The sequence below is a fragment of the Dendrobates tinctorius genome, unplaced genomic scaffold (genome assembly GCF_039654945.1).
Source record: "Dendrobates tinctorius isolate UK_male_01 unplaced genomic scaffold, ASM3965494v1 ptg000007l, whole genome shotgun sequence".
Classification (NCBI taxonomy): Eukaryota; Metazoa; Chordata; class Amphibia; order Anura; family Dendrobatidae; genus Dendrobates; species Dendrobates tinctorius.
The window spans coordinates 37,137,875-37,150,504 of NW_027361675.1; the positions used below are offsets into that span (position 1 = coordinate 37,137,875).

The 12,630-nt window shown below is 41.4% G+C and overlaps 1 protein-coding gene across 1 annotated transcript in view; it reads right to left on the reverse strand.

Moving 5' to 3' along the window:
* CA4 (carbonic anhydrase 4) overlaps positions 1 to 12,630 on the reverse strand; it is a 59,236-nt gene that overhangs the window by 22,009 nt on the left and 24,597 nt on the right. Inside the window, exons 3-4 of the mRNA XM_073573399.1 lie at positions 11,149 to 11,313; positions 6,271 to 6,425 (exon numbers count right to left, since the gene is read on the reverse strand). Coding sequence (XP_073429500.1) covers positions 6,271 to 6,425; positions 11,149 to 11,313 — 320 coding nt within the window. The remainder of the gene's footprint in view (positions 1 to 6,270; positions 6,426 to 11,148; positions 11,314 to 12,630) is intronic.

A 12,630-nucleotide genomic window follows, 5' to 3' on the forward strand; every position in this document is an offset into this window, starting at 1 on the left:
GAATCTCTGCACACACTTTTGGACACTGGACACTTTTGGATTGTGTGAGGCCCAATGAATATCTGAGCGCTATGTGACAGGCTCGATGGCACAGCTGTGACCTAAGTGACTAGAGGATAAGTGAGATTTTGAATCTCTGCACACAATTTTGGACACTGGACACTTTTGGATTGTGTGAGGCCCACTGATATCTGAGCGCTATGTGACAGGCTTGATGGCACAGCTGTGACCTAAGTGACTAGAGGATAAGTGAGATTTTGAATCTCTGCACACACTTTTGGACACTGGACACTTTTGGATTGTGTGAGGCCCACTGATATCTGAGCGCTATGTGACAGGCTTGATGGCACAGCTGTGACCTAAGTGACTAAAGGATAAGTGAGATTTTGAATCTCTGCACACACTTTTGGACACTGGACACTTTTGGATTGTGTGAGGCCCAATGAATATCTGAGCGCTATGTGACAGGCTCGATGGCACAGCTGTGACCTAAGTGACTAGAGGATAAGTGAGATTTTGAACCTCTGCACACACTTTTGGACACTGGACACTTTTGGATTGTGTGAGGCCCACTGATATCTGAGCGCTATGTGACAGGCTTGATGGCACAGCTGTGACCTAAGTGACTAGAGGATAAGTGAGATTTTAAATCTCTGCACACACTTTTGGACACTGGACACTTTTGGATTGTGTGAGGCCCAATGAATATCTGAGCGCTATGTGACAGGCTCGATGGCACAGCTGTGACCTAAGTGACTAGAGGATAAGTGAGATTTTGAATCTCTGCACACACTTTTGGACACTGGACACTTTTGGATTGTGTGAGGCCCACTGAATATCTGAGCGCTATGTGACAGGCTCGATGGCACAGATGTGACCTAAGTGACTAGAGGATAAGTGAGATTTTGAATCTCTGCACACACTTTTGGACACTGGACACTTTTGGATTGTGTGAGGCCCACTGATATCTGAGCGCTATGTGACAGGCTTGATGGCACAGCTGTGACCTAAGTGACTAGAGGATAAGTGAGATTTTGAATCTCTGCACACACTTTTGGACACTGGACACTTTTGGATTGTGTGAGGCTCAATGAATATCTGAGCGCTATGTGACAGGCTCGATGGCACAGCTGTGACCTAAGTGACTAGAGGATAAGTGAGATTTTGAATCTCTGCACACACTTTTGGACACTGGACACTTTTGGATTGTGTGAGGCCCAATGAATATCTGAGCGCTATGTGACAGGCTCGATGGCACAGCTGTGACCTAAGTGACTAGAGGATAAGTGAGATTTTGAATCTCTGCACACACTTTTGGACACTGGACACTTTTGGATTGTGTGAGGCCCACTGATATCTGAGCGCTATGTGACAGGCTTGATGGCACAGCTGTGACTTAAGTGACTAGAGGATAAGTGAGATTTTGAATCTCTGCACACACTTTTGGACACTGGACACTTTTGGATTGTGTGAGGCCCAATGAATATCTGAGCGCTATGTGACAGGCTTGATGGCACAGCTGTGACCTAAGTGACTAGAGGATAAGTGAGATTTTGAATCTCTGCACACACTTTTGGACACTGGACACTTTTGGATTGTGTGAGGCCCACTGATATCTGAGCGCTATGTGACAGGCTTGATGGCACAGCTGTGACCTAAGTGACTAGAGGATAAGTGAGATTTTGAATCTCTGCACACACTTTTGGACACTGGACACTTTTGGATTGTGTGAGGCCCAATGAATATCTGAGCGCTATGTGACAGGCTCGATGGCACAGCTGTGACCTAAGTGACTAGAGGATAAGTGAGATTTTGAATCTCTGCACACACTTTTGGACACTGGACACTTTTGGATTGTGTGAGGCCCACTGATATCTGAGCGCTATGTGACAGGCTTGATGGCACAGCTGTGACCTAAGTGACTAGAGGATAAGTGAGATTTTGAATCTCTGCACACACTTTTGGACACTGGACACTTTTGGATTGTGTGAGGCCCACTGATATCTGAGCGCTATGTGACAGGCTTGATGGCACAGCTGTGACCTAAGTGACTAGAGGATAAGTGAGATTTTGAATCTCTGCACACACTTTTGGACACTGGACACTTTTGGATTGTGTGAGGCCCAATGAATATCTGAGCGCTATGTGACAGGCTCGATGGCACAGCTGTGACCTAAGTGACTAGAGGATAAGTGAGATTTTGAATCTCTGCACACACTTTTGGACACTGGACACTTTTGGATTGTGTGAGGCCCACTGATATCTGAGCGCTATGTGACAGGCTTGATGGCACAGCTGTGACCTAAGTGACTAGAGGATAAGTGAGATTTTGAATCTCTGCACACACTTTTGGACACTGGACACTTTTGGATTGTGTGAGGCCCACTGATATCTGAGCGCTATGTGACAGGCTTGATGGCACAGCTGTGACCTAAGTGACTAGAGGATAAGTGAGATTTTGAATCTCTGCACACACTTTTGGACACTGGACACTTTTGGATTGTGTGAGGCCCAATGAATATCTGAGCGCTATGTGACAGGCTCGATGGCACAGCTGTGACCTAAGTGACTAGAGGATAAGTGAGATTTTGAATCTCTGCACACACTTTTGGACACTGGACACTTTTGGATTGTGTGAGGCCCACTGATATCTGAGCGCTATGTGACAGGCTTGATGGCACAGCTGTGACCTAAGTGACTAAAGGATAAGTGAGATTTTGAATCTCTGCACACACTTTTGGACACTGGACACTTTTGGATTGTGTGAGGCCCACTGATATCTGAGCGCTATGTGACAGGCTCGATGGCACAGCTGTGACCTAAGTGACTAGAGGATAAGGGAGATTGGATTGCTTTTAAAAAAGCAGTTTGCGGAGCAGTGGGTAAACAGCAATGCCAGCCTGTCAGGAAGCCTTAAAAGGCAGCCCAGCAACCAACACCACTGATACACCACTATATAGCCTCCCCTTGCACTGCACACAGTGACTGGTGTGTTGTGCAGGCCAAATTGCTATCAGCAGCAGAAGCAGTTTTTTTTTCTTCTCAGCAGGACAAAAAAAAAAATTTGGATTGCTTTTAAAAAAGCAGTTTGAGGCCCAATGAATATCTGAGCGCTATGTGACAGGCTCGATGGCACAGCTGTGACCAAAGTGACTAGAGGATAAGGGAGATTGGATTGCTTTTAAAAAAGCAGTTTGCAGAGCAGTGGGTAAACAGCAATGCCAGCCTGTCAGGAAGCCTTAGAAGGCAGCCCAACAACCAACACCACTGATACACCACTATATAGCCTCCCCTTGCACTGCACACACAGTGACTGGTGTGTTGTGCAGGCCAAATCGCTAGCAGCAGAAGCAGTTTTTTCGTCTTCTTCCCTGCCTAACGCTCTCCCTACAGAATCAGCAGCAACCTCTCCCTATACTGAGATCGGCAGAAGTAAGATGGCGGTCGGCGTGCACGCCCTTTAATACCCCCAGTGACGCCCACCAAAGCAAGCCAATCACTTGCATGCCCTTCTGAAAGATGGTGGTGACCCGTGCCTATGTCATCACGTTGCCCACAGTGTCCGTGGATCCTGATTGGCTGAAAAAGAGCGCAAAACAAACTTTTGAAACGCGACTTTGGCGCGTAAGTCGCCGACCTCGTGGCCGACCTCATCCTAGGGTCGGGTTTCGTTTCATGAAACCCGACTTTGACAAAAGTCGGCGACTTTTGAATTTTTTCGACCCGTTTCGCTCAACTCTACTGTGGAGCATTAAAACAAACCTCATAGATTTACAGTGTAAAAGTGACATGCAGCTCAGACATACCTATACCCAGTTTGATCTGAAGAGCTGGCATTGCTGTCATGTGACTCAGAAGAGGACTGGAGCGGCACTGGACACCGGAGAAGATGGCAATCCGTTAGCATATTAACACACAAACTTAACACTACACTAACATTTACACTGGTTTGTGGAAAAAAATAATGGGATTGCTTCTTTAACTGAAGGATTAAAGTGAGTGAAACTGTAGCTAACCCCATTGTAGATATGGGATAAGGTCCTCAACTGGTCATATGTCGTGGGAAATGTGTAATATATATTCACTCATGTCCTGCTCCTGGCATCCCCATTTTGACTGTATACTGACATCATATGTCAAAGTAAAAATTAAATACCATATATCAGATGCATGTGCTTGTGGTTTTTAAGACCAACCACGGTAAGGCTACAGTTAGTAATTTCTAACAAACAGACATATTCTTTATTTGCCATATAAAAAGGGTTAGTATAAGATATTTAACCCCTTTCCGACATTGGGCATAATAGAACGCCGATGTTGGACACCCTCCCTTTGATGTGGGCTCTGGCGCTGAGCACACATCTTTTCCGATACATGTCAGCTGGTTTGAACAGCAGACATGTGCCTCTAACAGCAATAGATAAAAAGGACAGCCTCAGACAATGTTGAAAAAAAGCCTTACATTTTATTCTGCCTCCTGTAGCGACGTTTCGGTCCGAAGACCATTTTCAAGAAGACCTACTTGAAAAAGGTCTTCGGACTGAAACATCGCCACAGGAGGCAGAATAAAATTTAAGGCTTTTTTTCAACATTGTCTGAGGCACTGTCTTTTTTATCTATTGCTGTTAGAGGCTTGCTCCAGGATGGACTCCCTGGTTTTGACGTGCGCCTCTACAAATCTGTCTTAAAGACTTTGACACTTATAGGGTGTGGTTTAACTTTTTGTTGTTTGGTATATGTGCCTCTAACAGTCGCGGGTGGAATCGCGATCCACCCATGGCTGTTAACCCATTAAATGCCGCTGTCAAACTCTGACAGCAGCATTTAACACATGCTTACCGCAAGCGCTCTGGAAATCCTCCCATCGGTGACCCGTCACATGATCACGGGTCACCGATAGGTTGACATGACAACCAGAGGTCTCCAGCAGACCTCTATGGTTGGCACTCATAGCAAGTCAGCAATTCTGCTATATACAGGCGATCTGATCATCGCTTGTATGTAGCAGAGCCGATCGGGTTATGGCAGCTTTTAGTCTCCCATAGAGACTATTGAAGCATGCCAAAAGTAAAAAAAAAAAGTTTTTAAAAATATACAAAAAATAAAAATATATAAAAGTTCAAATCACCCCCTTTTGCCCTATTCAAAATAAAACAATAAAAAAATTAAACAATCACATATTTGGTATCGCCGCATTCAGAATCGCTCGATCTATCAATATAAAAAAAGAATTAACCTGGTCGCTAAACGGCGTAATGAGAAAAAAAAGTCAAAATGACAGAATTACGTTTTTTTTGGCCGCCGCAACATTGCATTAAAATGCAATAATTGGCGATCCAAAGATTGTATCTGCACCAAAATTGTATCATTACAATCGTCAGCTCGGTATGCAAAAAATAAGCCTCACTCAACCCAAGATCACAAAAAATGGAGATTCTATGGGTATGTTTGGTGTCTATGAACTCGCAATGACCTGGAGAATCATAATTGCAAGTCGGTTTTAGCATTTAGTCAACAGTAAAAAAGCAAAACAAAAAACAATTGTGGAATTGCATTTTGTTTGCAATTTAACCACACTTGGATTTTTTTTTCACATTTTCCAGTACATGATATGTTAAAATCAATGGTGTGGTTCAAAGGTACAACTCGTCCCGCAAAAAGCAAGCCCTCACGTGGCCATATTGACCAAAAAATAAGAGTTATGGCTCTGGGAAGAAGGGGAGCAAAAAAATGAAAACGCAAAAACGAAAATACCTCCGGGGGTTAAGTGGTTAAAGTCATATTATCTAAAATGTTTTTCTATTTTATTCACTATTATTTCGAGCATACAATATGTAAATCAACAATTGAGATTGGAAAATTTATATTTTTCATTTTTAATTGCATAATAATTCTGCACACTAATAATTGCCCAATAATTTTGAACACATAGATATTCTCCTAAGAAAGACAAAACCTAATTTCTACTTCTAGAGTTGTTCAATGATAAAATGACTCATCAAAAATCCAAACACCCAATAATTGTGCTCATAGTGCACAACAATTTTTAAAAAAAGGTGGCTATGTTAGTATTAGCTATATTTGCCCTAGAAAGAAAAAAACTCAACTTTGTCTACCACCGCAAAAACTTTTACTTTCTTAAATATTCAGATTGCAGGTTTATTAACCTTTTGGATTGCTGACAGCACAGTAGTTGTTCAATAATAAAATGAATCATCAGAAATAGAAAATTGTTAATAATTGTGCACACAGAGTATAACAATATCTTACCTCAATTGGATATTTGTTTCCATTTAGACTATGTTCTGATCCAGGTTTTCCTTTACTGCCCCAGTGAAAGTGGAGCTGTGAAGCTATGTATGTACCTGAAAGGCCTCCTCCAGAAATTTGTATAGTTTCTTTTTCTTGAGTTATCAATAGTTTAGCTAAAAATCAAATATTGACAATACTTATCACAAAACGTGAACTAAAATACCACAATAGTATAGATTTCAGTGCCACCAAAAAAATACTGTACTTGTTCTAGTTCCATATATTCTTAGTACTGCAATGTTACTAGAAGTTAGCCAGATTATTCTACAAATTACCCTAAATATCTAAAGTCCAGTATAGTATTTTAAAGTTAATCATTATAAATGTTTCACAATTTGGAAACAGAGAACTAAAAGAAATTAGTATATTAAAGAAAGATATGACTGTCTGATTAACCAATACATTACAGACATTATACCGCTGTAATAGAGGAGAGAAAGGAGTCAGTTTTGAACATTTCTAAAGAAGAAAGACAAAATGTTTTTGCATATATCCATCCAGATGATATTGAAAATGCATATCGAAACTAAATACAGCACTTATATAGGGCTTAATTAAGCATAGATGTGTATTAGGGCAGTGCAGACGACCATACATTATTTTGTCCAAGAGAATTGGGCCAATTATGCAAATAACGCTCGGATGATAGTATTCTCTAGGATGAGGAGAAGATGGAAAAAAGAAATTTCTCAATCATCCCCATTCCATAAGTGCATGGAAATCGAACTGCATTCGCATGTAATCCGTGTGCAATCCGATGTTTCCCAAGCACTCATTAACTTGCATGGGCAATTACGATCCGAATATTGAATCGAACTCTGGCATGAGACAATATTTTCCTTGGACCAGGGCGGTCTGAGAAACAAAATCTGACATGTGTATATTATATTGTGAATAACAATGGGTGAATGTGATCCAATGTTTTGTCGGATTGCACTCAGATAGAAAATACCCTAGTCTGAAACCTAGATGTAGTGAAGTCTGAAATTTTGTGTCTGCACTGGAGAAATCCCTTCCCTCTCCTTCAGTTGTTGGATTGACAACCTTCTGTAAATCCATATGCAATTCACAAACAGGGTACCTGACCGGTGCTTGTAGAGAAGAACTGATGCTGTAGTAAATTTGGTAAGTATTGTGATTATGATAAGCTAACATTTTCACATTAGTTTCTGCACTACAAACATATACCACGTATTATCTTAACATTTTTTTTTTCAATTTATCTTTGTAAATACTTTTCTGCCCAATGATGACAAAAGTATTTTTTGATTGAGTGATACCTTAATAGCCTAACCAGAAAAAAATATATGCAAGCTTTTTTTTCTGGTTAGCCAATAAAGGTATCACTCCAAGAATACTTTTGTGATAGTTGGGCATAAAAGTGTTTAAATCAATTTTTCTGGCTAACATGGTACCACAACGGTACACCAACTTATCTTTAAAATTTGTAGCTTTTTGTGACTAAACTGTCCAGTACAAGCTGGTGGCCAATGCTGATAATTTCTATATACTGTATATTTCTTTTCTCCCTCCAAGATTGCAGAGTTGGTGGGTTCTTTTTGTTGTGCTGCTAGCAGCTTTAGAGCTGTGCTGAGTACTGGAACCAAAAAGCTACTTACTGCTTTCTGCTCTTCCTCCTCCTTTACAGCAAGTAGTGGTATAAATTGAAGCTCTAGGAGCCCCAATGCAAAATCCACAAGAAGGGCAGCCAACTATCGCAGGTCTTTAATAGAATTGTTCTCATATGGTCTAAAAAGACCTTATGGACCCACTCAAGTTCTAGAGCCTGGGTACGGCTGCCACCCACGTCACGACTATAGGAAAAGAGAGTGAAGGTACCGGGGCCGGTGTTCGAAGAAGTGTGAAGCTGCTGTGGTGTATTGCTGTGGTCGTCAGGAGGACGGCCAATAAAAGCGGACCTGTTGAACACAAAGTCTGTCTCCGTCTCGTGTCTGTCTGTGGCAAGAAGCGGGTCACCCCCTCTGTCGGTTACCCTACCTACACATCAAAGGGAAGTGAGAGGCCAACCACAGCCCTGACTTCCTGTTGATGTTCAATTTGACCAAAGTCGGGGACAGTGATGCCAGCACTGATTGGGCACAGAGCTCTTGGAATGCGAGTGCCGACACGACTGAAACGACACCGGCATGGGAGGGGAGTATAAGTCTTTTTATTTTGTCGACATCTAACATTCAGATCAAGAAGAGGTTGTCCTAGTAGTGGACAATCCCTTTAAGTAAAAACAATTCTAATGATAGGTGTGCTTTAAATTATCACACCCACCCAAATGCGTGCCAGTTCTGAAATGCATTTACAATTGAATTTTTTTAATTTACTGGTTTATTTTGTCTTCTTTGACAAGTTGCTCCACAACTTTTATGTTGATGTCCTATCTTTAAGATAGGTTATTCATACCTTATTGATAGGAGTACAATACCTGGCACCCCCACCAAACAGCTGTTGTCAGTGCCAGCAGTGGCTAGGTGTTGGCAGTTGCCAAGCTGAATAGCACAGCTCGGTCAACTGGGCAGTGGTAGCTGCCAGGTATGACAGCTCTGACGTATTCAAATGAAATAAACAAGTGTGGAACTACAGTAACTGTTCAGCACTGCAACTGCTAATATCTGGCCGCGGCTGGCACTAAGAAAAGCTAATCAGTGGGGGCTCCATGTGTCCGAACTCCACCTATCTGATATTGATGACTTATCTTAAGGATGGGTCTTCAAGATGAAGGTAGTGGAGCAACAAGCAACAAGCATTTATATTTATGTTTCATATATCATTAAGTAAAGTTGTCTTTAAGGCGTATAGTTTTACCTAGCTGAAGCTAAGTGGAATTATTACAATATGTTTGAGTCCCTATTCTGCCAATACACTTATATTGTCAAAAGCAAGCTATGGCATTGTTTACATCCCCATCTCACATTCATGGCAGGGTGTTGCACCACGAGAGAGTGCAGAGTAGGAATTAGACACCTGAGAGCGGCTTGATTCTTTTTCTTTCTTCCCCGTTCACTTGAAATTATGTTTTCTATAAAACACTGCAGTATCTCAGAGACCAATATAGCTATTTGTCCGGTAAGAGTCTGTCCTGTCCTATTTTGTGCTGTCTTTTTACAAGTGAGTCTGTCCTGTCCTATTTTGTGCTGTCTTTTTACAAGTTCCTTTTAATTGTGGATAACTCTATGAGAAGCCTAAGGCTTTGCTCACATGTCCAGTTATCATCCGTTTGTAATGCAGCCTGCATTAAAACAATTTTGACCCACTAAAAAGGGAGCAAAAATGCTTTGGTTTCCCCTTTGTATCTGTTTTTGTATTATTTGCAATGGATCTGTGTTTTACTAAAGATGTCTCTGAACACCTCTTTTTTTCTGCATGCCCCATTGTGAAAATTGGCTCTGATAATGTATGATGTAACCTATGACTATCTGTTATGATCCTTTTCCAAATAGAAATCAATGTAAAAAAAAATTCTAACTGATTTCCATTTCTTTTTGAGCTAGACACAAAAAGTTGTGCAGACTATGGTTTTTTTGATTCGGCTAAAAAGGTCAAGTTCACATGTCCAGAAGTTACGGTATTTATGGTTTTGTATTTGCTGTAAGGAGGGGAAAAAGGAAAAAAAAGACCCTGCACAGGATCCATTCATTTAAATAGGGACAGGAATGTCCCCACGTCAATCTATTGTTTTAGCAGGATCAAAAAAGTATTCCGAACAGCTTTTGTGTCTGGCAAAAAATTGGATAGCAACTGGATTTGTCTTCTTTAACGATGGAGTCCATGGGAAAGTGATGATAATGAATGGTCATCGGATCTGTTTATTAGCACTAAGCATGCCCAAATCGATAGACCTATAATAAAAGCGGATCTATTAATGGGTGACAGAACACATGACCATCTTATATGATCCATTTCCCATAGACCTCAATATGAAAAAAAATCGAGTGCACATGTCCAGTGATTATCTGTTTGAAATGAATCCAGCAAGCAAAAAAAAAACTGGATTAGTTTCAAAGTGATGAAAAACTGATACTTTAAAACTGATCTGTTCACACTAACATCAGTGATATAGAAAGAAGGATCAAGCAGCAATCATTTTTTTTAGCCAGACGAAAATTTTATGCAGACAGCGTCTTTTTTATAGCTAAATATAAATACTGATCGCGGCTGGATCTGTTCTGCTGCTGGATCACTTTAACATAGAAATTGTACTTAATCAGTATATATACTGATGCCATATGGATGTCATAGGGATGTAAAAAATGGACACACAGATGGTACATGGATGGCACATGGATGAGAATACAGATGAAAATCAGATGATTTTTCATATGCTTGTCTGAACCCAGTCTGAAATGGATTGCAGCTGGATTGCCGTTAAAGGCCGGGGTCACACTTGCGAGTGCAATGCGAAAAACTCACGCGAGTCTCTCGCCTCAATACTCGGCACTGCCGCCGGCGGTTCGGATCGGAGGGTTCAGCTACATAGAAAGACATGCAGCCGCACACTCCGGTCACGATTGAAGGCAGTGCCGGGTATTGAGGCGAGAGAGTTTCTCGCATTGCAGTTGCAAGTGTGACCCCGGCTTTAGTGATTCTGTCAGCAGATATTTTTACCATGTGTTCTGAGAGCAGCATGGTGTGAGCTGAAACCCTGATTTCAGGGATGTATCACTTATGGGGCTGTGAGTTTCTGTTTCAAAAAATTCAGTGTTTAATCAGCAGGAGATTATCACGGACTAGCTGTCATGTGCCTCCTAGTCCAACCACACCTCCAGCACTGATTAGTAGCTCTCTTTCACTATACAATGTGTTTATCTATATGACAAAACTTACCCGTATGACCATTATTTGTTAATTCTAATTCCAATTCCTTATCGTATCCTTCAAATTTAAATTCTATTAGGTTGGAATCAAACTTGGAATTCTTTGTAACAATGTCAATTGGAGACTGTTTTGTCCCTCCACAAGTGGCACCAATATCACTCCATTTACTTGGCCCTTATGTTAAAAAATGCAAAACTATATTAATAATATAATAATGATCACGTATCAAACTCAAACAGTATATAAATGAAGGTAACAGAGCAACAGCATACGGAGCACATACACAATAGATGTAGCAATACTAATAATAAGGCTGGTGTCACACTAGCGATGAATACGGACAAATGCTATGCGATAAAACATTGCATGCACTCGGACCGTATTCATCTATGGGGCAGCTCCTATCAGCGTTTTTTTCCTTGGCTGTATTCTACGTGTGAGGGAAATCGCAGCATGCTGTGATTGGTACCGACACTCGGCCGAGTCTCAGCTCACTCGCACCGTCTTTTTGACGGTGCGGCGACCTGCGCCAAACGCAACTTGTTGCATTTTGGTGTGCTCGCCGCACCATCAAAAAGACGCATGCGGAGGCATCTGCATTCATTGGCACGGCCTGCATACCTAATGCTAACAATAGGGTACGCAGGCCGCATGCCAACCGAGGCGGAGCTGACCGAAGGAGGTGCGGCTGGGGCGGAGCTTCACGGAGGAAGCCCGCAGCCGTCTGCAGCTCCTCCATACGCTAGTGTGAAACTAGCCTAATCCTGCCCATCGGTGAACCCGTCGCATGATTGTGAATCACCGATGGGTCAGCATAACAACTAGAGGTCTGCAGGAGCCCTCTGTGGTTGTCATTGCCAGATTGCTATGAGCGCCAACACATGGTTGGCGATCACACTCATAGCAAGTGAGCATTTCTGCTACACACAGGTGATCTGATCATCGCTGGTGTGCAGCAGAGGCAATCAAAATATTGCAGCTTTAAGTCTCCCATAGAGACTATTGAAGCAAGCAAAAAGTAAAAAAAAGTTTTTACAATATTAAAAAAATATCAAAAAGTTCAAATCACCCCCCCTTTTGCTCCATTCAAAATAAAACAATAAAAAAATCAAATATACACATATTTGGAATCGCTGTGTTCAGAATCACTCAATCTGTAAACATAAAAAAGAAATAACCCGATTGCTAAATGGCATAACAAGAAAAAAAAATTCAAACTACCAGAATTATGTTTTTTTGGTCGCCGCTACATTGCAATAAAATGCAATAGCGGGAGATCAAAAGATCTTATGTACACTAAAATAATATCAATAAAAATGGCAGCTTGGCAAGCAAAAAATAAGCCCTCACCCAGCCCCAGAGATGCTAAAGGTCTTGGAAAATAGCATCTTTTTTTAAACAAATTCTGGATTTGTTAAAATTTGGAATTTTTTTGACCACTTAAATAAAAAAGAACCTAGACATGTTTGGTGTCTATGAACTTGTATTACC